The 26,824-nt window shown below is 46.6% G+C and overlaps 1 protein-coding gene across 7 annotated transcripts in view; it reads right to left on the minus strand.

The window, feature by feature from the left end:
* Positions 1–215: 215 nt before the first annotated feature.
* Positions 216–26,824, minus strand: part of MTSS1 (MTSS I-BAR domain containing 1) — a 180,086-nt gene continuing 153,477 nt past the window's right edge. Inside the window, exons 7-15 of one of the 7 annotated variants that reach the window (XM_063606890.1) lie at positions 17,781–17,938; positions 16,473–16,580; positions 15,065–15,162; positions 12,201–12,411; positions 8,133–8,252; positions 7,100–7,294; positions 5,654–5,776; positions 5,166–5,328; positions 216–3,118 (exon numbers count right to left, since the gene is read on the minus strand). In XM_063606890.1, the coding sequence (XP_063462960.1) occupies positions 2,418–3,118; positions 5,166–5,328; positions 5,654–5,776; positions 7,100–7,294; positions 8,133–8,252; positions 12,201–12,411; positions 15,065–15,162; positions 16,473–16,580; positions 17,781–17,938 (1,877 nt within the window). In that variant the 3' untranslated portion in view covers positions 216–2,417. Of the gene's footprint in view, positions 3,119–5,165; positions 5,329–5,653; positions 5,828–7,099; positions 7,295–8,132; positions 8,253–12,200; positions 12,412–15,064; positions 15,163–16,472; positions 16,581–17,780; positions 17,939–26,824 lie in introns of all 7 variants that reach the window. The other 6 variants (XM_055116942.2, XM_034966569.3, XM_003820463.6 and 3 more) reach the window with 6 other exon arrangements.

Below are 26,824 nucleotides of genomic sequence, written 5' to 3' on the forward strand. Positions count from 1 at the left end.
TTTTTAAAACTTTCAACCCAAAACAGCTGCTTTTAGTTCTTGATCCCTCATTAGCTAGAACTGTTTTCAAATAGTTTCAGGCAACTAATGATCTTATAGCCATCACAAAAATATTTTGTCACTTTTCTACGTAAGCTCAATTTGAGTCCCAGTCCATCTTCTAACATTTGACTAAGACCTCAAACTGAATTGTAACAAGACTTGAAATACAGGACTTTTTTAATCTAGTGGTTCTTTATTTATAACGTAGGCTGAAGCAATTGTTACAATGTAGGAGGGAGACACATTACACAATTGTTATTTATACAAGTTTAGAACAAAAAACTGCACAGGGAGAGGTCAACTCTCAGTACAAACTAGCAACTAAAGCACAATAATTTACTGTTAGAAACGATTTCTTTATTTTTAGCTGTGACACTGCTTTTACAATATGCAAAAACACAAGCAGAACTACCCAAGGTGTGTTGTCACATTCTTTCTACATTGAATTTGGCAACATTTTATTTATTCAGATTATACTAACGTTTAAAAACTAAACAAGTGAAAAGCTGTACCAAGGTACAGTTACATCCATTTATTTCAAAGGTTTAAAATACCACTTTTATCTATTGTGATTACCTTGCAGCGATTTCTGCTTTTGCAAAAACCATCTCAAGCATCATATGCACAATGCATCAGCTACTTTTAGTCATCAAGATTGGTGGGCTAAACCACAGGCACTACTGTTGTTTATATTCTGTAAAAGGAGCTTGTTTTTCAAAGAAAAAAGCTTAAATAGTTTCTAATAATCATGCCTTTGCTTTAAAGCCGTAACATAAAATGTCCTTGAGCAATTGCAGCAGTGTTCAATGTTAATATATAGAACAATGACCATACGGTACGTTACTCTCACATCCAATGCAGTTATGTGTTAAAGCATAAGATTAGGTAATTGAGGGTTAGAGCCAACAGGAATCTGCAGGGTGTATGAGACCCACCAAACTCCTCCTCTGCCTTGAGAGGGTTCGGTCAGAAATGTGCCCTGTTATGACCTGACTGCTAAGGGACTTGCTTGCTTTCTTAAACACTATTGTCTTCAAATGTGATCCCTTTAAATCTACAAATCTCTGTTGGCTTTAGGGGATGGGCAGTATAACAAATTTAACTTCCACTTAGAAAAGACAAATCCTTTCCAAAAAACATTACCCAGAATACAAAAAAAGGACAGTATAGTGGTCAGATTCCCAGTGACAATAAACAAATCCTCCTCTCTTCAATGTTTACTGTGAAGCCAGTTAACTGCCATTTATTTGAAAGAAGAAAAGAAAAACAAGCCCCCAGATTGGTAAACACATTGGCAAGTTGCTAGACTCCAAGCTGGCTACCCTTGTCAAATCCGTTCGAGTTTTTTCAAAATATTTGGGCTTTTTAACGCACCCAGCCTGCTGGGCACAGTTAAGTAAAAGGCATTTACTATAATGTAAGAATTCCCTGCTATCATTATTTTTAAATGTTTTCACATTTTTAAAACTGCCTTACCCTTTTGGATGTATTTGGATTCCATAAAGGTGAGTACAATCAACGAGAAACTGAAGTGGGAGATTCTACGACTGCCCAGAGGCAGCAGCATGCATGGGGCTGGTTGTGGGTGCTGTGTGCAGTCCAGAGGAATCGTGGGAGAAAGGAAGTCCTTAAACACCCTACAGAAACAAACACTGCAATCCAGTATGGCTTATTCGGATGCATTTACCATGAAGCTACCAGAAGAAATTCAACCTACGAGGCTACTCTTAAATGTAACAGGATCGGCTATGTTGACGATGTACCCCTCCCATGGCCCTCCCCCCAATCCCAACACAGTCTACCATTTCCAGATTTACTTCACTCTGAATATTGCTCATCAATTGTTACTCCTGCTCTTTTCATCCAGAACATAGTATATTTAAATGAAGATTTTACCTCTTACCCATTTAGTTTGTACATTAAAATAACTTGCATTTGCTTCTAAGCTAGACTATTACAATGCATCTACAAAAGCTTGTGGGGAAAAAAAAAGAAGAGTGAAGTATAGTAAATCCTTTTCTAAAATTAACTACTTCGTGGTTCCCCTGCCCCAACCCCCCTTATGCATTTAAAATTTTACAAAGACTTGTAAAAAAGTTAAATGGAATTTGGCACCTTCAGAAAAATCAAAAGGGAAACTAAGATTAAAATGTGCAGAAAGAAAATTGTCAATATTTACAAATTAAAAGATCAAGATTATGTCAGTTACATAGGTTGGTTTTAATTCTTATCTAAAGGTGTCGAGTACTTTCAAAAGAGCTATATTCCGAGTTGCCTACAAAATCTTTTGTTTTATTATAGATTGGAATGGATCAAGACAAATTAGGTTTTATTAATGAAACAGTTCATTCCCCACCGGTGCATTTCTTGTGAGCCTAAGAGAAGCGAGGGGCCGAGCGATCGTTTGTCGTGGTCTTCTTCAGTTTCACGCCCCTTCGGATGGCGTTCAGCATGTCTTCTCCTTGTGGAGTATCCCTTGGGCTCAGGTGTGCAGGGTCACTCTCTGGAATCTGGCCTGGGGAGACAGTGGCACTTGGGGGTTCCCGTTCCTGGTCTTCAGCTTCGCTTTCTGGAATTGCCTGTCTGTGCTCCTCAGGGATACTGGGCTTCGGGCCTGGAAGTGGAGGGTTAACGGAAGCTTGGCCGCTCCACATTGAGGAGGGCATGCTGGTGACACCTTGGGGGCCCTCACCCACAGATGGCGACTCAGGGCTGTGCTCCCCCCGCTCTTCTGGCCCATCTGGAGGGGCTGGCAACACCCCTGGGAGGTCTGGGACGGTTGGGGTCTTGACAGGGATCACGGGTGTCTTGATGGGGATGGGACCAGCTCCAATGGTTCCCCGGCGGACAGAAGGCTTGGTGGAAGGGGTCCGTCGGATAGTTGCAACCCCTGGAGTGACCATAGCAGGTCCCAGGGTGGTGGGGAGGCCAGCAGTTGAGGCTGGACGCTTGGCTTGGAACATCCGTCGGTAGGACTGGCTGATGTCGCTGTTTCTTGGAATGGTGGAGGACTTGTCGAACTCCTGCTGATCTGCCTCCTGGTCACCACTTACAGAGAAATAATCATAATCTGAAACTGATTATAGGATTTGATTAGACATATTCAAGACAGCAGCTGTGCTTCTTTGATTCTTCTGGGCTGGGAGGACAAAAGGCACGCAAGGCAGGGTACACACACAGTCTCATCCCAAGCTTCCCCCAGGCTTCTCTACCATCTTCAGAAAGCCTCACCAACTAAGAACTCCCTGGCAGGGATCTTTGCTTTGTTCACTGATGTGTCCCAAGTACCTAGAACAGTGCTGGACACGGTAGGCACTCAAATATCATCAATGGGGAAGAAGGTAAAGCTGCTAGGCTGCAGCGAAGCTACCTGCAAGCATCTCTGGGAGGAATAAGGGGGATGAAAGAAGACAAATTCTCCAGTCCAGAATTCAACATGAAGATCAAACCTCAAATAGACTAGCCTAGGCTATAACATCTCCCTGATAATTAACTGGAGAGGCAAGGGCTAGACAAAGAACAAAGCTACTGACAGTGAGTCCCTGACAATAAGGGACAAAGACAGTTTCCATCAGTGTCATGTGCTCACTTCCTTGTAAGACCAATCTCAGGATGATGTGGGAGCTTACAGATTAAGCAGCTCACAGCCCTGATTCTGAACCACCGTACTATTGATAATTTGGGCTGGATAGTTCTTTTTATGGAGGACGTGGTGGGGAGGGGCTGTGCTGTGTGTTCTGGGATGTTTAAGCAATATCCCTGCCCTGTGCCCACTAGATGCCAGTAGTACCCCTCCAGTTGTGACAACCAGAAATGTCTACAGACATTGCCAGATGTCCCCTGGGGAATAAAATCACCCTCCAATAAGACTCACTGTCTTAGAGGTTTTGAATGATGAATGGCATAGCTTTTGGTCAATTATCATAGATATATTCTAGCTGTTAGATTTTCATCTTGCCTGACTTGTGTGTGCAGTGGACTTGAGGATGAGGGAGGCAGGTTTGATAGAGGATTTGGCTGGAATAGGTTAAGAACTTGGGCATTACACTCTAACACACTTAGGTTCAAACTCCAGTTCTACTTATTGGTTGTGTGAATATGAGCGAGTTATTGAGCCTTAATTTCCACTTCTGTAAAATAGGGGTGAAAATACCTACCCCATAAGTGGCTGTAAAGATTAAATGAGAAAATAACCATAAAGTGTGTAGTGCAAAGTGCTAAAACAAAAATGAAGCTATTCCTTTGAGACAGGGTCTCGTTTTGTTGCCCAGGCTGGAGTGCAGTGATGCAGTCATGGATCACTGCAGCCTCGACTTCCCAGGCTCAAGCAGTCCTCCCACCTCAGCCTCCAGAGTAGCTGGGACCACACGTGTGTGCTGCTACACCTGGCTAATTTTTGTATTTTCTGTAGAGACAAGAGTTTTGCCATGTTTCCCAGATTGGTCTCGAACTTCTGCAGCTCAAGCAATCTGCTCACCTCCAAGTCCCAAAATATTGAGATTACAGGCGTAAGCCACTGCCCTGGCCTGAAGCTATTCTTATTACAGCACATGTCTCCATTCAAATTGGAGACTGCTGTATATGATGCTACAAAACGCAAAAAGCTGTGAAAGTCCAGATCCCTTTATTTATTATTATTATTTTTTGAGACAGAGTCTTGCTCTGTCGCCCAGGCTGGAGTGCAGTGGCGTGATCTCGGCTCACTGCAAGCTCTGCCTCCTAGGTTCACGCCATTTTCCTGCCTCAGCCTCCTGAGTAGCTGGGACTACAGGTGCCCGCCACCACGCCCGGCTAATTTTTTGTATTTTTAGTAGAGATGGGGTTTCACCATGTTAGCCAGGATGGTCTCGATCTCCTGACCTCGTGATCCACCTGCCTTGGCCTCCCAAAGTGCTGGGATTACAGGCGTGAGCCACCGCGCCCGACCCCAGATCCCTTTCTTATATGGCAGCTACCTGACAACTACAGATGAGCTCCCCAAAGCATTCCCAGATGACGAAAACAATCCTGACACCTGTTAGTTAGCGAGTGGTGGGTTGTGGTTAAAATGGACCAGCAGTTTTCTATCTCCTCATCTGGTGCTGCTCAGAAAGCCTAAGTGCACACCCCAGGCTGCCTCGTACCTTGGGAAGGGATGGTGTCCTCAGAGCAGCAGGGGGTGGTTGTCTGGGTGCTGTAGCCGCTGGAGCACTGAAGCGAGTCCCGGCTGCTCCTCTGGGTGTCCAGCTGCAGGCCCCGAGACAGGGCCAGGGCCAGCTCCTCACAAGCCTCCATCTCCTCACCAGGCTGCAGGTTGGAGGAGAGAAATACACAGGTTGCTTTAGGGGGGGCCTCAACGGCACTTCTGTCCTGCCCCCGTGAGCACTACATGTCTGTGGGGCCAGGGGGCTATTGACTTGCTTGGGTCCCACTCTGACCCTAGAAAGTTCTGCCTCTCTCATTCCCACACAAGGTTTTTTCCCAGGGACTTTGCTGTAGAGCAGGAAGTCAGGGAATGGAGCCCAGGTCCCTCCAGCTGCAAGGCTGCCTTGGCCCCCCAGTTGCTGGCCAGAATGTGATCCCCAGCCAGGCTGAGGTGGCCCCAACCAGCTATTGAGAACAAGAGCATCACCCTGGTGGCAGCCGATACAGTCATGCTCCGTGGTCTCTGAGCCTCCTCAGCTGCTGCAGGTGGGCCGCTGGCGGTAGTGGGTCCTCCCCCGTTGGGGTCTGGTTCTCGCTTCTCTTTGCGGCGCTGCAGGGTGTTCACCAGAGGCTGGTCATAGGGCCCAGGCTTAGCCCAGTCCTATGCAGAACAAGTGCGGTCAGGAGCCAGGGCCTCTGCCTCCACTGGAGGGCTGCGGGGACCCCATAGACAGCTCCCCAGAGAAGGCAGCTGGGCCCCTTAAGGGGAACCTCCGGCTGGGACAAGCCACAGGCCCTCTGCATGCCCTCTCCAGGCTCTAAAGGGCAAGGAATGGAAACCCTTTGGGAGCCCCCTGTGTACCTCCCTTTTCCTCGTCTCTGCCCAAAGATTAAAAACCCTCACCCACCAGGTGGCAGCAGGAGACCCGGCAGCCACCTAACAGGTGACCGGTGTAAGCTAAGGGGACCCGCCAGTGGGCAGCACATCCTGCTTCTCCTGTCTGAAGGGACCAGCGCTCCTTAACAACCCAGATGGCTTCCCGTTAGGGGAATGGCCACCAGCGAGCACTAAAGCAACATCAGCCCTTCTCCCTCCATTCCCAGGAAACCAGCCTCAAAGGGCATGGCAGGCTCCCTGCCCTCTCAAGCCCTCAGAAGGAAACGAAGGCGCCCAGGGGCAGTAGAAAGATTCCGAGGAGCCTTGAGAGGCCCACACCGCCTGTGAGGGCTAAAGTCAAAACCTGCTTAAAATGCTGGCAGCCAAGGGGCCTACTTTTCAAATTAGGGTCCTCCTCTCAAAAGAGAGCAGATTATCCTGGAGGAGCATTGATCGGACTTGCTAGGGGATCATTTTCAAAGTTCGTCTTTATATTAAAGCAAACATGTTTGAACACTCAAGACTAAAACTAAAGTCTGCATGTACTGTTAAGTTCAACATGATCATCCCAAACCTGCTTTGGGTTATGGTTCTGTTACCACAGCCCAGCAGGGAGCTCATTAGGGAAAATGGGAAACATGGCCAGAAGGAAAGTCCCCCCTAGACCCCCTAGAAGCTCTGATCATGCTGACACCCTCAGGTGGCCCCCGGGAGGGACCAACCCACAGATTTCAACTTGATGCAAAACTGGGCCTTTGGACTTGGAACTGCCACTGCCTGCGGTGCACACTGCACTGCCGTCCATCAGGGATTGACCAAAGTCCCCTGAAGGAAGACCCTCAGCCCCAGCTACCTGTGGAAATTGCTGTCTTAGAGCTGCCGGCTGCTTTCTGCTTCTCCCCCAATGGGAGTTTCCTGAGGGAGAGGCATTATGGGGAAGAAGGCAGAGTGTGAAAGGAAGGGGGTGAGGGGATAGTCGGGGTGAGGGGGTTGGAACAGAAGAGGGGTGAGCACAGAGGCAATGACGGGGAGAGGAGGAGGGGGAGAGACACAAACCTTCCAGCTAGGGATCTGAGATGACGGGAACATGCCGGGCCCAATGGTGTAATAATGAGCGTAGTCTGGAAGGTGGACAGAGGTGACCCGAGGGAGCAGGCGGGAGGCAGGCAGGCAATGAGGGAAAAGGCCTGCACCCGTGGGCCCCACGTGGGACTCACTTGATAAACTATAGTGAGAAAACCCGTTAGACAACTGGAAACAAACAAAAAAAGGGGAGGGGAAAGGAAAAAAAATTAATATAACAGGATGAGTGCGGAGATACAAAATGGCATTGACATTCAAGGGAGGGGAAACCTGAATATTTATAAATAAAACAAACATTGGGGCTCTGCTGCTCACGGATGATCTGTGATGCAAGAGAAAAGAGCCGGGGTGCAAAGAATGCACATCAGTTTGACAGCAAATAAGCATCTATGTTTGACCTACGTTTTAGAAGTTTGGAAATTGATCAGTGCCCTCAATTTGTGGCCTTGTCAATGGTTTTTGATAATGTAACTAATGAAGCCTCACTTAATGGTGATAGTGATTTGCTCATTTCATTATGCAAATTTAAAAATTTCAAAGCATCTTCAAATGAATCTGTTCATTCTAGGTTTCCAAAATCATCGCATTGCTCAGGAGCACATTCTCAATCAAGGGCAGGGGGATGGGGGTGCAAACTAAAAAGCGGAAAAGCACACAGCCTCTGACACAGTGACACGGCTCATCCAACGGTCTGGTGGGTGGCTCGGGAAGGGAGGGAGGAGGATGGACAGGCACGCAACACCTGGTCTGGGAGAAAGCCTTCACACCTCCAAATTCCCCATACCCCTTCCTCTCCCTTGAGACAACCATGTGGTCATTGTCCAGCAGCCAGGCACTCATTCTAGAAAATGCCCTCAGCCTTGTCCCACCCTCTGTCCCCAAGAGGAGCCCCACTCTTGGTGTCGATTCTGAGCTTCCAGGTTGCCGCGGCTGTGAGGGCTGTGTGAGCAGCAGGCAGGGGGACCAGGGAGAGTGGGGCCGCTGTGGCTGCCACCCGGGCGGTCACCTTCTCTGTGGACACCCAGGCACCCATGGTAGAGCCCGAGCTGACAGAGGTGGGGGAGCTGCACTCGCTCACTGACTGGCAGGTTTCCGAGGCTTCGGAGGAGGCCGAGCTGGACGAGTTCTGCAGCAAGGGAGGGGCCACACGAGGGGACCAACAGAAACCGAGCCACACACCACCAAAATATAATAAATAAAAAAAGGAATGGGGATGGGAGTGGGGAAGGGCACACACAGAGAGAAAGAGACAGACGTATACACAGAAGAGGGGAGGATGAGAGAAGCAGAGGGTTAGGGTTACTTTTCCCCCAAAGTTGCATCCATGCAGAGGCTTTCGAGCCCTTGAAAAGAAGCGTGCGACCCGGCCAGCCCTAGGTCACTAGACTGTGGGTCCCCAAGGACACGGATTTGTGTGTCTTTTGCTGGGACCCAGAAGCATGCCTGGCACCGAAATATCTGGTCATGGCATTGGGACTTTGTGTTCTCTTGGGTGTTTCTTCACGTGCCACAGGCCCAGGTCCCCAGGGAGGCCCTGCCTGTCACCTCTCTTATGTGCACAGGTGTTATTTATTGCATGAGGGCGGACCCCAGCTCGGGCTTTTGCTACATGTCTGCCTGGAATGGCTCGACTTCCTGGAGTCTCCTTTCATCAAATGCAGCCTGTGGATCCATGAGGGGTGGTTTCCAGCTATGAAGCCTCATCAAGATAGACTTTTAGGTTTCTCATCCTGGAGTGTGATTTTGGGGTTTGGGGCAGTGAAGCCCTCTGGTCAGCACAATGTTTCTGGTGGCCATTGTGGGGTGGAATGAACCATCTCTGGAGAGGTCTCATTTGGGAAACCATCTCTTTACGCTGATCTGAATGGAACCCCAGGTCCCTGCTGGAGTCCTAGTCAGCCACGGCATACGCTCCCAGTCTGGCTTCCTGATGTTCAGCTGGGGCAGGGACTGTTCCTGTGACCTCACCTACACCCGAGTTTCTTCTAGTTCTGGACCTGGCACATGGCTGGTGCTCAAAAAATAATGAATGAGTGACAATGATCATCTCTTTCACGTAAGTTGGGTCTCCTGGGCACTGCTTTGCATCCATCCAGGTACTTGCTTTAAATTTTTTCGCTGTTAACTGCAATCTCTGGCTTAACCTCAGTTTGTTTAAATAAGCTGACTCCTCTCTATTGTAATTTATCTGAAAGTGTTCCTGTATTCACCATCAAGGAGGCCAGAATCATATTTCTGTCCCTTTCACCTACAAAAGAAAGGTCCCTACAAAGGAAGAGAGATTTCGCTTTCCTGTCCTGTAAGGGCAAGAAGCCAATCAGACACTCAACAATGTGTGGGGCTCAGTGGACCCAAAGCAAGGAGAGACTCCACGGTGGACGGACATCCCAGCTGCACTCTGAGCTCGGTGTCTGGTTAGCAGCCCAGGATTTGAAGATGGAAGGTTTGGATTTAAGTCACATTTGTGCCATTTCCCAGTCGAGAAACTGTGAACTTAAAAAATTTGAGGTTTAGAGGGCTTTATCAACAAAAAACAGCCAGATGTGGTGGCTCATGCCTGTAATCCTGGCACTTTGGGAGGCCAAGGCAGGAAGACTGCTTGAGGCTAGGAATTGGAGAACAGCCTGGGCAACATAGCAAGACCTCATCTCTACAAAAAATAAAAAATATAAAAGAGGAAAGGAGTGAGGGTTGAAAAATTGCCTATCAGAGACAATGCTATTTGGGTAATGGAAATAGAAGCCCAATCCTCACCAGTATGCAAGGCACATGTATTCTCAGATCTAAAATAAAATTAGCCAAGCATGGTGGCACATGCCTATAGTCCCAGCTACTTGGTAGGCTGAGGTAGAAGAATGGCCTGAATCCAGGAGTTCAAGGTTACAGCGACCTATGATCCCGCCACTGCACTTCATCCCGGGCAACAGAGTGAGACCCTGTCTCAAAAAAAACGAACAAAAATAAAACAATAAAACAGTAACCCACCGCAGGACTGCAGGTTCAGATTTCTTTGGAATTCTGCTCATTTTTTATAAAGAACCTCTTGACTCAGATGGAATAAATGGCTCTAGGGTGAGACCCTCATTGAAGACATGGCCCCACTCCTGGGCACAGATGGGTGAGGGCACAATTTGAAGAGTGGAGGGAGGTAAACCAGAGAATTCTGAACAAATTCCATCACTCGGCTTTCATCTCAGACCTGTGTTACTCAGTAGAGAAATGAAGGGCTCCTGCGCCTCCTAGATGTATGCCCCCTTTCTCCCTAATAAAGGGGAGGTTACTGCCTTCAGGAGATTGTACCCTCTGGCTAATGTGATCTGTACAATGACCTTCAATTTCCCCTTTACCTTATAATAATAAGCAGTCGTAATGCCTTTCTTAAAAAATAAAAATTCTCTATTAAGTTTTGTAGCATCCCTGAGCTCATTAAAACTACCCTAGTGGCCGGGCGCGGTGGCTCATGCCTGTAATTCCAGAATTTTGGGAGACTGAGGTGGGCGGATCACCTGACCACCTGACCAGCCTGGCAAAAGCCCACCTCTACTAAAAATACAAAAGTTAGCTGGGAATGGTGGCGCGTGCCTGTAATCCCAGCTACTCGGGAGGCTGAGGCAGGAGAATCGCTTGAACCCAGGAGGCGGAGGTTACAGTGAGCCAACATTGCACCACTGCACTCCAGCCTGGGGTGACAAAGCGAGACTCTGTCTTAAAAACATAACACGACAAAACAAAAAACTACCCTAGAGTTGCTAGCCATGCATGTCTTGGGCACAGGTTTTCAGATTTAAGTAAACCCAACATGCCCTCTTCTGCTTCCCTCCATGCCATGGGAAACATTCTGTTCTACCCCATCCACACTCACAGTCTTGGAAGGGAAGGCTGCAGCATGTGGCCTCTCCTTTTCAGAAAGGGGCGTCAGTGCACACTACTATGTTAATTTGTCAATTAAAAACACACACACAATTATGCTGCACACTAGAACAGCCCGGAGGAACTGCACATTCCAGCCCTCCTCCCGACCCTTTGCCCTCTCTGCTTGTGAGCAGCACATATGGTTTAGTGAAGCACACAGCGGGGAAGAGCAGCTCCTTACAGACCGAGCCAAGCACCCCAGGTGGGACACGCACTCTCAAGCACTCTCAAACTATAGCCGTGGCTCTTGGCTCTGAGTGCGTTTAAAATTGAGTGTGTATCCAAGGAAGACAGACAGAGGCCACAGTCCCCCAGGATGGCTGAAAAATGCTAATGGAAGCGCTGAGCTGTGAGGAGAGGAACGCAGAGCTCTGACATGGGTTTCCCAGCAGGTGGGGCTGTGGGGCACCCAGCATTCTGTATGTAGAGCTACTTGCCAAGTTCAAGGCCGACACCAACCCAATGACACTAAGGGAGAGAGGACAGAGAGAGGATCACATACATTGATGATGCACATGAAGGGTGTTCTGATGCCCTGGCCAGCTCCTGCGTTCTGCTCCAGCTGGAACCACTGGGCTGGGCTGGGCCTAGCACCATTAAACCCAGCTGTAGTTGAAGAGATTCTGCCACACCTTCCCTTCCAGAATCTAAGTGCCAACAGAATTATGTGCAGAAGCTCTGATGATTCATTCTCATTCTCAACACAGATTGATAAAAGGAACCTGAGAGCGCCAAGGGATGGTATCGGAAGCGCTATTCAACCATAGAATCTCAGCCATTCAGGGAGAACCTGAGATGTGGGGGAGGAGGTGTCCCCATTGTGCCATGCCCTTTAATTATAGCATTTAATTATGCCAAGCTGGGCACTTACAGGGATGCCTGAGAGTGGTCAAACCTCTTTCAATCCATCTACTTACGTGAGAGCTCCCCAAATCGGTGTGGTAATGCAACCATTACCACCATGGAGACAGGCTTCAAACCCACTTATAGCACCTCTCCCTTTGGGGGAACAATACATCTAAAGATGAGAAATTAAACCAGAGGTTTCTCAAGTCAGTGGGCAGGGGATTGTCTAAGCCAAGGTGCTTCTTTGGTTCTGGCCACTGACGGTGGTCAGGACACCAGGTGTGACAGCTGCTCCTGGAGCCAAGGGCACCCTTACCTGGTTGGGGGCCTCTGGCGGCATGGGGGATGGTGACTTGGACTGGAAGGCATCCTGGGATATGAATCCTGAGTCGTGGGAGGACACGCTGGACAGCCTCACAGGAGCCTGCTGGGCCAGGTTGGAGCTGCGGTAGCGGTAATGTGAGCTGGGGGAATGCGAGTGGGAGCCGCTGGACCGGGAGTCACTGCTGTTGACACTGTTCAGGCTGCTGTGGAGGACAAGCGGGGGTGAGGGGTGGGCACGGAAGGTAAAGAAAGGGGAGCAGTGGTAAGAGGAAGGAGGAAGGAGGGGAACAGACGAGGAAGAGAGAGAAGCACAACATAATGCAATTAGCTCTCTGCCCTGGAGATGCAGTGCAAACCACAAAACACGTTTTCAAAACACCAAATCATGAAGGTAGTCAACAAAATGCTTTTCCAGGTGACCCAGGGGGAAATACAGCTGCCAGGACTCAGGTCTCCGATGGTAACCATGTGGCATTCTTACGAGGGAGGTCTGGGGTTCTAAAACGTCAAGTGCGCCCAACTCTGCTGCTTCGCCTACCACCAAAACGAGGGGAGCTGATGTCAGTAGCAAGAAAAGGGACAGGGCTAATCTGCCTGCAGGAACCATGAGCCTGCAGCAAAAGTCCACTGGGGCTTCAGCATGACTGGAATGTTCTTGGATGGACCATCTGGGTCCACATGACCAAGGCCAACCCAGCTAAGCACTGCCGATGGATTTGCTGAGGTGATTTCATCCTAGCTGAGTCTGGTCAAGCCTGCTGTCAAGAACATCAGCAAATCAACTCACTATGTTGGTGTGCATGTGTTTTACCTTTTAACAAAGTGATGCTTTAATTAATGTTTTTACTCTGACCCCAGCTGTTTCTGTGTTAAAATATCTGTGGGTCTGGCACAATAGCACACTTGGCAAGAGGCAGGCAGCTTTCAGCGACTAAGGGCAATCAATGCTCAGCTGTTTGCTCTTGAAATGGCACAGTAAACAGGATGTCAAATAATGACACACCCGCTCTGGATTTCTGTCTGCCTTCCATCTCCACTCAAAAGAAACATGCTCCTGGCCGGGTGCGGTGGCTTACGCCTGTAATCCCAACACTTCAGAAGGCCAAAGCGGGTGGATCACCTGAAGTCAGGAGTTCGAGACCAGCCTGGCCAATACGGTGAAACCCCGCCTCTGATAAAAATACAAAAATTAGCCAGGCATGGTGGCAGACACCTATAATCGTAGCTACTTGGGAGGCCAAGGCAGGAGAATCACTTGAACCCAGGAGGCAGAAGTTGCAGCGAGCTGAGATTATGCCACTGCACTCCACCTGGACAACAGAACGAGACCCGATCTCAAAAAAAAAAAAAAAAAAAAAAAAAATATGCTCCACATTCTGTATAGTAACTTAGATCATAAAAAGCAGAAAACAGACTCCCATGGTCCAAACAAACGGAGCTGAAATAAAAAGAGCAGTTGTAGAGGCAGCAGCAGGGATGAAGTAAATAACTAGGGCTGAGATAGGAAAAGTCATGGTTTCCGCTCCTAAGTCTGCAAGAGACTCTGGCTTGCAAAATCTGGCAGCTAATAAGGTACTCAAGGGCCGTGTGACTGTTCTACACTAGAATTACTTGGTGCAAATGTTCAGACAGACATAGGGGAGCGTGCTGGAGGAAATCGCTGCAGTGAGGAATAAATATCATGATTTTTGACTTTGCCCTCCAGTCAGCCAGAAGGCGGCAGTTGGGGACCGACAGTAAAGCTCTCAGCAACTCCACCCCGGCAGCCTCAGAGTTGCAGATGTCAGTGCAACATGGTTTTCTACTCAAACTAAAATTATAAGGAAGAAAAAAACAGCCACGCAACTTTGTTTTACACTAATGAGAGATTTTTCTTGGCAACAACAAAAAGGTCTCTCTTTCACTCACACACACACACACATAGTCGACGAAAGATAAGAAACAAACCAATATCTTCAGGGGGCAGAATGTCCAGGATGCAGCGTCTTAGGTCTGAACTTCCTGCTAAGTGTATAGTGTACAAGCTCCGCAGTGGAAGGAAATAGGCATCAGCGTGCACCAAAACATCACCATAGACAGATTGAGCAGATCCATCCTGCCCTTTACTCTCAAAGGAAGTGGAAACTCATTTGGCTTTGAAAGTTAAATTAAAAGAGTAACAGGACTACTATACCAAGAGAGATAGATGGTACATCATGCTTCCATCTTTCAAGGAGAGAAAAAGAACTTTCCTACTCGGCAAGCCAAGAACTGACTTCTAACAGAAAATTGCTAGACAACAGTTTTGCAGATGGCAGAACTATTCCAACAGATTTTGTTCCAATAGGGAACAGTACTAATTAATAGAGGTGTGGTCGTGGTAGCGGTGGTGGTAGTAGCAGTGACTGACAGAGCAAGAACTCTATTTACTTTATGAAACCCTGAAACAAAAATATGGGGTGAAATGAGGGCATAAGCCATTGTTACTTCCTTCGTTTGTTCTGGCAACAGTGAGATCAGCCTGTGTAAGAATCAACCCAGGTTCACCATTTTTTAGGCCTTAGAAGGTTTTCACTCTGCTAAACAGGAAAATCAAATGTGATCTCATAGAATGGGAAAATCCCTACAACATACAAGTGAGAGAGAATAAGCTACATCCACAAGTCAAGGGCTAATGGGGTTTTCTTTCTGATCCAAAATTAATCCAGAGACTAAAGAGCAAGACCAAAATTATGACCATTCTTTCAGCTCATCATCCCCCTATTTCCTGTTTGAGAATGAGCCATTCTAAGAGATAAGGACTGGCTCCATTGCTCACATTAGCATAAAGAAAAACGACCCGTCCTGAAAGCAAGAGTGGACCCCGGCTTCACTTACCTGCAGACACTGGACTTTCTGGACATGGTGGTGCTGGGGGAAGAGGGTGGCGTCTGATACGACCAGCTGTAATCAGAACCTTTCAAGTCCAGAATCACCTAAGGGGACAGAGCCAGCTGGGTGAATGAGGTGCTGAGAAGGGAAGCGTTAGCCATCAAAGCTTAACATCCACCAAAGCATCAAAACGCTGCCATCGTGGGGGTGGGAATGAAAGCAAAACACGTTAAAAATTTTTTTTTAAATTGAAGAGCCACAGTACCAAATCCATCAATGTCATAATCCTTCTACTGAGAAAGTAAAACTATAATTAATAGGGAGAAGGAAAGGCAGGGAAAAGGAAAATCATGAAATATCAGTCGAGAGAGGGAGAAATACAGTGACCAATTAATAATTTATAAGAGCCATTTACACCCAAGGCTAGAATTTACAGGATTTTCCTCTTGTAATGCCATAAAGTTAATCATGGTTCCCAGACTTGTTGGTAGCGCATTTTAACCACTTGATATTCAGTGGTCATTTCTGCCCTATTTGACCAGCACTAGAAATTTTAAAGCCTGACAGAATCAAGAACAAGCCAATTCTTTCACCATTATTTCTATATCTGTCTCCATTGCTTGACAGAGGGCCACATGAGTATAAGGTCCACCTTTCATTCACATAAGAAGCACTCAGTAAATGTTTATTTGTCAAGTGAATGCATGCATGCTCTGGTCTAATAAATATAATTTGATAGAATAGAAAACATGAGCTCCCAAATTTGCCCTCTGAGCCAGCTCTCCAAGGAGACGAAAAGATTGTTACCAAGCACAAAAGCCAGCGTGTGATTCATCAGTTCCCCCAAATATGTCTCTTCCCATAGTGTGCGTGTGATGTGAATTAAATGAATAAAGCATAAAAATGTCATCTTTTTCATAAGATGAGAGAGCTCTCCATGCATTGCTCAATTAGAATGGGAGAAATGGAGAATGGTTGACAGTGTCAACCAAAACACACCAGCGACGTGTTCTTAGGAGAGTTGACTTCTAGAGGGCAGATGAACACAGCAATTAAGTGCATGGGATCTGGAACCTGACCAACTTGGTTCAAATACCAGTTCCACTACCTGCTAGCTAGCTGAACCTGGCTAAGTGACTCCATCTCTCAGTGCCTCCGCATCCTTCTCTATAAAACAAGCATAATCATGAAGATGAATGGAGGAAGTCAGGCTATGTAAAGAGCTTGGGACAGTGCCTGACACACAATAGGTTCTATGTAACAGCTCGCTGTGGTGATTTCATATATTACATCATGAAGGACGTGGTGAATATGACTACAATTTAAGACGTGACACATGCCACAGGAACACTCAGGGCCTTGAGCTTTTACCTCTTTGGTTTGATCCTGTAAGTGCTTAACCCCTGAAGCCTACCTGTTCACTTGAGGAGGGCAGTTTGTGAGGGTCCATGGTCAGGCTTTTTAGATCTTCCGAGATGGTCTGAAGGTGGGTTATTTCCCCTAGCATTGAGATTTCTTCTTCCTGAAGGAAAAGTCATTCATGAAATGTTATTATCATGAGTGATTCCCTTCATCGCTCCAGTCCAATTGTTTTCATTAGGGTCTCTGTATAACCCTTTCAGTTTTTCAGAAAAGGCACTGTTGGGACTGGCAAATCTTTGCTGAAGGCACTACACGCCTTTTCTTTTGGGAAATGAGATGGAAAAAGAAATCTGCCATAATGGAGGAGTGACCTGTGCACAGGGGACAGTGGGGAACACACAGGCCTCCCTCCCAGGGCCTGGGGGACTACCAGGCCTGCTCAGATGGTCTGACTGTGTGTTCCCACGGGATCCTGCAGCACAGCCCTCTTCACACTGTGGCCCTTTTCTGAAGTTGCTTAGCTTCAATGGATGACACGACTTGGATATATTTTGGTCCAGATCTTTGTGACAGTGCCTGTGTGTTCAACAGAGGCTAACTTTTCCCCTTCTTTCTTGTGCTTTTCCACCAACTTAGTAAAAGACAAGTAAGACAGGAGCTGGGGACCATGAAAGAAACATCCCATGTGCTTTATTGAAGTGCCAAGTTGCGACTACGAGCTGGGCTAGAATGATCCATGGAAAAGTTCTATGCTCAGGGGAACAACTCAAATTCAGACATTTTGCTAGGGCTAAGGGAAATGAGCTGGTACCTTCGAATCGGCTTCCAGAACGCCTACAGTGCAAGTTCTCAATTACGGCATGCAAATGATTTCCTTAAAAATTAAGTCTAAATTGATTCATTGAGGCTCTTGGATATTCATCTCATGGTCACCCCTTAGTACTCGGCTGCAACAGTGAGTCTCAAAACCACCTGGAGTGCTCCTTTAAAACACAGATGACTGGGTCCCCACCCCCAGAGGTTTGGACTTGGTGGGTCTGGGTTGGGCCCAAGAACTTGCATTTCTAGCCAGTTCCCATGTGATGCTGCTGACCTGAGGACCTCACTTTGAGAACCACCCTGCTGGGCCTTCTTGACTTGGTGAGACAAAGTAACGCGGAACAAGTGGTGCTAGAACAGTGAATGAGGAGTGAGCTACGTGGCCATCAACTTGCACTGAATCACTGGTCTGTACAAGAGATTCCACCATCGTGATTCCTGACAGTAGATTCTCCAAGACTCAACAGTGGATGGATAAAATTAGAAGGAAGCCACCTCTACACCAGCAGTTTAAACCTTCTGGAGTTTTCCATTAACTTACAATCACTGGCCGCAGCATAGAGATGAAGGTGCAGAATCGGCCACGTTCTTCAATCAAAGCCTTCCGGACAGCCTGCTTTTCTGTTTCTTCCAATAAGAGATACTTATCATTGACATCTTGGAGAGCACTGTCCAACTGAGGCTGGATATCACCTCTCCCTGCAAAAAAGAGAGACCCAAGCACGGCTTGCTGAAATATCAGCTTCTGGAACAAGTGCCCCTCCTCCCTGGGGTCCTTGCTGGAGTCAAAACCACAATTTTCCAGGATGTAAAAAAAGTATTTATTCATGCCCCAAAAGGATTTAAGGTGGCTGTTTTTCTAGGACCAGCCATTTCCAATTTCCAATGCCCAAAGGGCACATTTAGCCTGGCTTATTCCTGACAAGGAAAATGTCCTGGGGCAACTCTTCATGACTTGCCTTCTCACACTGCACAACCTGCACCAACTCTTCTGCCAACACAACCCTGGAACACAGAGCCAGACAGCATTCTTTCCTTTCAGAACATTCTGAAGAGGCTAAGAGATGTGGAAACAAGGTAAGAGCCTGTGGGTGTTTCCAAAAACGGGCACGAGCTGGCTTTGTTGGGTCAATCTCAATGAAAGAGCCTCTGTCTGGATAGAAGGGTCTGCTCCTGAAGACAAAGGTGGCAAGCATCCGCTCTCCTGGCTCTGGGGGCCCATGGGAATCCTTGGCAGTTACTTTGACTCTCTAGTGGAGAGTCTTGAATGCTCTTGCTGTAGAACAAGCCCAGTAACAACAAGACCTCCAGACAGGTCTCTGATGATGAAAAACTGAAAGTGGGGTCTATGCGGAGCCTGGCCCATGTTTAGGAATTATCTGGCCAGGTCCACAGACCCCAGTTAGGTGCAGGCAACCACTTCTGGAGTTTAAGACAGGGTGTTAATCTTTTGAATGACTAACACATGGTCAGCAAACCATCTTTGCAAATAAAGTTTTATTAGAACACAGCCACATCCATTTATTTACCATATTGCCTGTACCAGTTCTCCCTACAATGGCAGAGTAGTGTGACACAGAGTATGGCCCCCAGACCATGGCCTCTTGCAAAAGAAGCCTGCTGCCCTAAAAGATAAACATGGACCAAGAGGCACTGTGTCCAAAGGAGCAGCTACTACAAATCTGATCTGTAGGTGGGAACAGCAGGGTGACAGCAGGGGACACCAGCTCATGAGCTTCCACCTTGGGCTGCCTATGCAGGGGCCTTACCTATCACTCAAACCAGAGAGATAATTTCTAAACTTCTTCAGGGCAGGATTTTGGTCTTTCCCAGCACAGCCCCTAGTACAATGTCATGTGTGTATACAGCAGGTGCTTGATAAATGTCTGTTTAATAGTTTCAACACAAAATGTTAGAGCTGGAAGGGGTTATCCAATTGGGCCAATCTGCTCATGTTTCAATGGAGACCAAGTCCTAGAGAAGTCAAGGGACTCACCTAAGGTCACAGAAAGAATGGTACAGAGGCAGGGTTGAGCCACACTGCCTAATTCCCTTAACACTGAACCTATTCTCTGCCCCACCGCCTCGTAGGAAGGGCCCTACAGTTTCCATCTATCCCTCTTAGTGATGTAGAGAACATTAAATGCAATGAACCATTTGGTCTGAAGAAAGAAAGGGTCAGGGAAAATTGCCCTGGATGTAGGAACATATTCTGTATTTTTCGCTCATAAGCAGAGGAGAAAGTTTAATTTGGAGCAAGAGGCAATCAGGCTTAAAGCACATCCCAATAGAAAAGGTAGTCAGATTTTAGTAAGGAAAAGTCACTTCTCAGACAGGGAATAAGTTCTAAGTTAGCACATTATGAGAAAATTATAGTCAAAGATCACGCTTGAAAATGCCTTAGATGGCCAGTAAATACAGTATGGACAGCTTTGTGTATATAACTCTCATCAGTCAAGTGAGTACAAATGTGTAGATAGTATGTATCTAAGTCCACGGAGGGGTGCTACCCAACGATTGTACTACACTGGCCCCTCCTCTGTGGTTTTGCTTTCCAAAGTTTCAGCTACCCATGGTGTGGTAAAATACGGTATTTTGAAAGAGAGAGACTACATTCGCATGACTTTTATTACAGTATATTGTTATAATTGTTCTATGATTATTGTTGTTAATCTCTTACTGTGCCTAAATTATGTATTAAACTTTACCATAGACATGTATGCATGGGAAAAACCACAGTATATGTAAGGTTCGGGTACTATCTGCAGTTTTAGGCATCCACGGGGGGTCTTGGAACATATCCCCTGAGGAGAAGGGGGAACTACTATATATAAGAAATTTGCTGCTTGAGAAGTCTCTGCATAATTTTCTCCTTTTTGGAGACAGAGTCTTGCTCTGTCACTCAGGCTGGAGTGCAGTGGAATGATCATAGCTCATTGCAGCCTCAGCCTCTTAAGCAGCTGGGACTACCAGCGTGCACCACCATGCCCAGCTAGTTTTTCAATTTTTTTAATAAAGATTGGGTCTTGCTTTATTGGCCAGACGGTCTTGAACTCCTGGCCTCAAGTGATCCTCCCACCTCAGCCTCCCAAAGTGCTGGGATTACAGACATGAGCCACAGCGCCTGGGTGTTTCAGCATATTTTCAAGGTGACCCACTCACCCATTCTTCCATGTAGTCACTACCTCCACCCCTCAGAATAATTCTTTACCATGCCTTCAATTTCTTCCTCAAGGATGTAGGAGTAATCATCACCATACATTAATCTGGCCACCTGAGCCACTGGTTTCATGTGTTTTTAGTAGACAAGAAACCTGTAAAAACATTCTCCCATTCTCTCCTGGGATCTGCCTCAGGGCAGGTGCTCTGTTCACAGAGACCCACCACCTGTGGCCAACGGCTTACAGAGGGAAGGCTGGGTGTCACCAGCACTATGAAAACTGTGAGTTTTCTCTTCTATTTTAAAATGCTGGCTAGTGCAAAATTAATCCAGATATACTTAACGTGTGTATGATACGAGTCCACCAGCAGGGAAGCTCTGGAAAGCTGTAAACCCTTGCTTTTCCTCTGCAAGCAGCCAAACAGCATGGCCAATTGTGGGCCTTGTTGGGCCACATGACTCAGGGCTGGTCTAGAGGGCTACTTCTAGTCTCTCGATCTATTCTATGATGTTCTAATAACATAACACAGAGGGCTGCAGACCACCTCAGAATGTTCTCAACTCTTGTGTAGGATGGTGAACAGAAGTCGGGAGACACCAGATTGAGACACATTGTGTTTGACCAAACTTGCTCGGTGGGCTTTGATTGTGGTAGCAATTTAAAAAAATAACAGCCTATGAGGCCGGGAACGGTGGCTCATGCCTCTAATCCCAGCACTTTGGGAGGCCGTGGTGGGCGGATCATGAGGTCAGGAGTTCAAGACCAGCCTGGCCAATATGGTGAAACCTCGTCTCTACTAAAAGTACAAAAATTAGCTGGGTGTGGTGGCACACGCCTGTAGTCCCAGCCACTGGGGAGGCTGAGGCAGAAGAATTGCTTGAACCTGGGAGGGGGAGGTTGCAGTGAGCTGAGATCATGCCACTGCACTCCAGCCTGGGCGACAGAGCAAGACTCCATCTAAAATAAATAAATAGATAAAATAAAATTTAAAAATAACAGCCTATGATTGTCAGAAATTGGAAAAATGTATGTTTACTTCCTTTCACAAGTTATAAGGCACATGTCTATCCATAATTAATAATGCTGACTTTAAAAGCTGTATCTACATAGGAAAGAAAAAAAGGCCACTGAACCCAGTGTTATCTAATTTGGAAAATATAAATTTAAGTTATCCTATGATTATAGCAAAGTTATTTTAAATGTGTATTATAATTAAAGGACTCTCAAATTGTAGCATTCTAAAATAAGTATACTCTGTAAAGATTGCTATAATTATAGTCAGCACATTTCCATTCAGGATAGATGATAAACTAAAACTACAATGTTTATTTATTAAATTCACTAATATAACATGTAATTATATTTATTTAAAAAACCGTGAAAGAAATTATTTCATGTCCCAGTTGGATATACTGGTTTTAAGATAGAGTGATCTTTTGAGGTCCACAAATTCAGAGAGTTGTGTTGGTACTGATTTAATATATACAAAAGCCCGTCCGCTTCACTCCCATCGGCTAGTGTTAGGAGAGTCACCACTGACTCCTTGAGCGCTGGTCCTGGCTATTCCAGCTCCCACGGACTTGACTCCATCCTCGTCTCACCTCTGCTACCTCTACCCTCACTGGGCCATCACGATCTCTCACCTGAACGGATGCCAACAGCCCCTAATGTCTCACCCCAGACTGCACTTGGACTAGCTCGCCCAGAGCAGCCCTGGGCTACTTTCTTTCTTTTCTTTTTTTTTTTTTTTTGAGACAGAGTCTCGCTCTGTTGCCCAGGCTGGATGGAGTGCAGTGGCATGATCTCAGCTCACTGCAACCTCCGCCTGCCAGGTTCAAGAGATTCTCTTGCCTTAGCCACCCAAGTAGCTGGGATTACAGGCGTGTACCACCATGCCCAGCTAATTTTTGTATTTTTAGTAGAGACAGGATTTCACCAGGCTGGTCTCGAACCCCTGACCTCAAGTGATCCACCTGCCTCGGCCTCCCAAAGTGCTGGGATTACAGGCATGAGCCACCACACCCGGCTGTGGATTACTTTCAAAATGCAAATATTCTCCCTGCTTTTCAACAGCTCCCATTGCTCGCAAGAAAAGAACAATGTCCTTAACATGGCCTGCCCTGCAAGGCATGAAAGGTCATTGCCTGTCTACCTCATAGCCTCAGCCTTTGTGGGCCATTCTCTCCCTCTCTCCTCTCCCTCTCATCCTCCAGGGCCTGGGCCCCTTCCCATCTTCACTCCGCTGTCCCTCTGCTACATTCCTAACACCTTTTATCCTACAGGTCTCGCTTAATTCTCGATCCTTCAGGGAATCCTGCCATGAACGTTCTCCCCAGATTAGGCTTCTCTTACTTGATCTCTGAAATCCCTTATACTTATTCACAGCACTACCCCCGGTTTGAATTTCATCTTTATTTCTCTAGTTATTTGATTGACGTCAGTCTCCCCTAGTCAGGGGGCAGTCCCATGGGGGCAGAACCCATGAATGCTTTTGCTCAGTACTGTATCTCCTCAGTCAGCACACTTGCCTGGAAGGCGGCAGGTGTTCAACTATTTGTAAATGAATCAAGCATTGATACAACGTGACCAAGTTTGCTCACTGGCCTCAACCATCATTCCCTTAAATGGCCTAATACTTCAGAACCACCCAATTCCAGGACCATCAAGCAGCCAAGAGGAGGAGGGAGGGGGTGCCTTCGATGGGCTTCCCAGACAAAATTCTTGAGCAAAGAATTGCTTTCGGCTTTCTTCCGTAATATCTTAGGCATCTTCAGTCTTGAGTTTTTTTTTTTTCCTGGTGCTAGTTTCCAGGTCTTGTGTATTCACGCTGGGGAATTCTGATGAACAGCAGCCAGGAGCCCCTCATTCCCCCACCCCAGGGGAAATCATGATGATTCTCTTTGCAGAAAATGTTCCTGGGGCAAAGCATTGTGAATGCACCATGTCATGGGCCAAGGCAGCACCCCTAAAGAAGGAAGGAATTTTTTTTTTTGAGACAGAGTCTCGCTCTGTTGCCTAGGCTGGAGTGCAGCAGCACAGTCTCAGCTCACTGAAACCTCTGCCTCCTGGGTTCAAGACAGTACGTCCGACTAATTTTTGTATTTTTTGTAGAGACAGGGTTTTACTTTGTTGGCCAGGCTGGTCTCGAACTCCTGACCTTAAGTGATCTGCCTGCCTCGGCCTCCCAAACTGCTGGGATCACAGTGTGAGCCACCACACCCGGCCACAGAAGGAAGGAATTTTTAAATGAGGAAACTTTACAGAGTTTTCTGGAATGAAATAAAGATCCTGTATCAACTTCAACACTTGCATTTTATTTTCCTTAATCATTACATAACACATTCAAGGCAGGAATGAATATCCGTTTTGATAGATGGGGAAACTGAGACTGAGGGAGGCAAAGTGGTCTGCACAGGGTCACAATCACGAGCACTAAGCCAGCCACGGGCACAGCTAGAATCCAGCCCCAAGTCTTGCTCGTTCTGAAGACGAGGTTCTTTGTGTTTCCTACTCACAGCAAACATGAATGCTGGGAACAAGCTGCCAGGAGCTAAACAGCCGATCAAAAAGCCAGTGAAATGTGATTCGTATTATCTGTACTGGCCCAGCCTCTTCAGACACAAGCTGCACTCACATGGTAAGCTTCCTGGCTCAACAAGCCAGCGGCTGTTCTCTGGCAAAGGGCTCTCCAACGGGGAAGAGCAAACCCAGGATACACTGGGCCAAGAATGCTGCCAGGAGTCAGCAAAACACCCCAAGTCCTTTCTTTCTTCGGAGAGAGGTGTATGGAGAAGCCATTAGAATCCTGCAAAATGACTTTCACCTGCCCCTGACTCACACAAATTCATTCTAAGATATTTCATTCTAAGAGAGCCACTTTCCCCCATTTTTACACCTCACCAATCAGGGTGTGTCTTACAATCAATGGTGTGTCTCAGTTTAATTGGTAGGTTTTTTTTTTTTTTCCTTTCTTAGTGGTCTGGAAAATAATGGTGCATCTGACAATTGCTTGTATCCCAGAGTCAAATGAAACATGGGATATAAATACTAAAATACAAAATATAAATCCAGAAATGGACATGCAAGGTGACACTGGAGATTCGAATTTGGATGAAAAATTCTGTCTTCCCAGCCAAAGGAGGCTATCCTCATTATCCCTTTATAAGTCATCTTCTACTTTTAATAACCCACAGTGGGTTTTGACTGATTCCCAAAAGAAAAATCCAACCCGAAATCAAAAGATAGATGTGATTAGATAAGACTGAAGGCTTTTAGCCTTAAAATTTTTCAAACAAACTCAATTTCCGTTATTTTTCAACCTACTGTGCCCCAGTTTCCCTTTACCTGTGGGATGTAAATAATAACAGTATTGAGCTCACAGGGCTGCTGGAAGGGGAAATGAACTAATCCACATGAAGCATTCAGAACAACGCCCGGCACATGCTGAGCACTCACTAAATGTCAGGCACTATCAGCTGCCACCACAGCATCTCTGAAGTTATCCTTCTGACACTGGGTAGTTTAGCAGGTGATAGTATGCAGGGTAGGGTGGGTTTTTTTTGTTGTTGTTTGTTTGTTTATTTTTTAAAGAGAGCTTTCAGTTCAAGGTCCTTTTTGATGTAAGAAAATGCAAAAGATCCCATGATTCTTTCACTACAAGTAAGAGTTTTATCATCAAGATTCTTCACTGGTCCCTGGGCAATCAGTTGTTTATCAAAGCAAAGGATAAAAAGAGACATTTCAGAGAACAACTAGAAAATGTCCCAGGCCAACCTGCAGCTCACCATCCAGAGTGTCTCCAACAGAGCATCCTCACGGCTCCAAAATGCTTCTTCCTTGGTGGTTAAAGAAATACTCCACCATCTGCCAACCTGACTACCGGATCCAGAAATTTACCATCGCCTTCAACTCTTCCTTCTTTCACTTGCATTTCTCCTAAGTAGCTCTTGAATCCACCTGTCTTCCTCTCTATCTCTGTGGTCACTTCCCTGAGCCCAGGCCACCATCATCTGTCACCTAGACAACAACCACCACTTGCTAACTGGATGTCCAGTTAAGCCACAGTCTAATCCAAATACACACTGTCACGGTGGAATTATCTAGAAGCCAAAAAGGCTTCAAGGGCTTCAGCAGAGTCCTGAACATCTTTAATGTAGTAAACAAGGCTACAATCTGCATTCTTTATAAGAAGCCAGTCATTGTAAATATGGTGCTTTCCTGTGTTCTGCAAGTCCTTCTAGAGAATTATTAAACTTGATGGGCGAGGGAGTCATAGAAAACCCCAAATTTGTGGTCGGCTGGGCAGAAGTGTGAGGAATCTGAGGACCCCACTTGTGGCTGGTGACTGAATTTGGGGCAGCCTCATGGGACTGAACTCTTAGCTTGTGGGGTCTACACTAACACTAGGTAGTGTCATAACTGAATAGGACAGCAGCTGCAGTCAGAGAATTGATGTTGGAACATAAATGCATTCTTCGTGCTGGGGAGAGCTTGAGTGTAGATGCTACTTTTACCTCCTTAGCAGCTAACAGAGTCTAGCACAGAGGAGGCTTGTCATACCCCTTTCCTGAATGAATGAATGAAAGAACAAACTAATAAATGGAGGCTGGAGTGTTTTGCAGGACTCATCTGCAGCAGTCAAGGATGTTTATGAATGGAAGAATGGCACCAGGCGTGAATCAATTAGTCCTACAAAAACCATAAATGGCTGATGGGTTGCAACTCAAGAGAGGCAGCAACTGCTTCCCCACCCTGCCATTCCGTCAGGCTTTGCCCATCCCGTTAGTGTTCTCTAGGGAGATGAAAACCATATTATGCAAGGAATAAATATTTCAAGCAAGTTGTCTGTTTCCTTCTCTGCTGTTTTGTATTTGGTCGAAAATTAACGCTAAGAAAAATACTCAGCTCCTGGCGTGCCTCCATACTCTATATACCTCTACCCTGCCCCTGAATGCAGCCACAGGGAAGTCAGGTGCACTGCACCTTTACAGTCCTATTGTGTGCAGGCACACCCAGGGCATTCTGAGACCAGAGTAATGGGCAAGGCACTCAAGGAGTTGTGTCTACGTGAGGTTTTACTGGAGACAAGCTTTGCAAAGGAAGAGTTCACAGCTCTAGGCTTCTGGTGGATCTGTTTGGCTTGTGTTTACCTAGAATCCTCAGTTATAAAATACATCTAATAAATAGCCCGGCCTCTGAAGGCTACATGCATTCACCTGAAATGCAACATCCCTTTGCAGTAAATTTCTTTTATTTTGGAGACAGGGTCTCACTCTGTCACCCAGACTGGAGTGCAGTGGAGCGATCTCGGCTCACTGCAACCTCTGCCTCCCAGGTTTAAGCGATTCTTCTGCCTCAGCATCCCAAGTCGCTGAGAATGCAGGTGCACGCCACCACACCCAGCTAACTTTTGTATTTTTAGTAG

This window comes from Pan paniscus, chromosome 7, assembly GCF_029289425.2.
Source record: "Pan paniscus chromosome 7, NHGRI_mPanPan1-v2.0_pri, whole genome shotgun sequence".
Taxonomy (NCBI): Eukaryota; Metazoa; Chordata; class Mammalia; order Primates; family Hominidae; genus Pan; species Pan paniscus.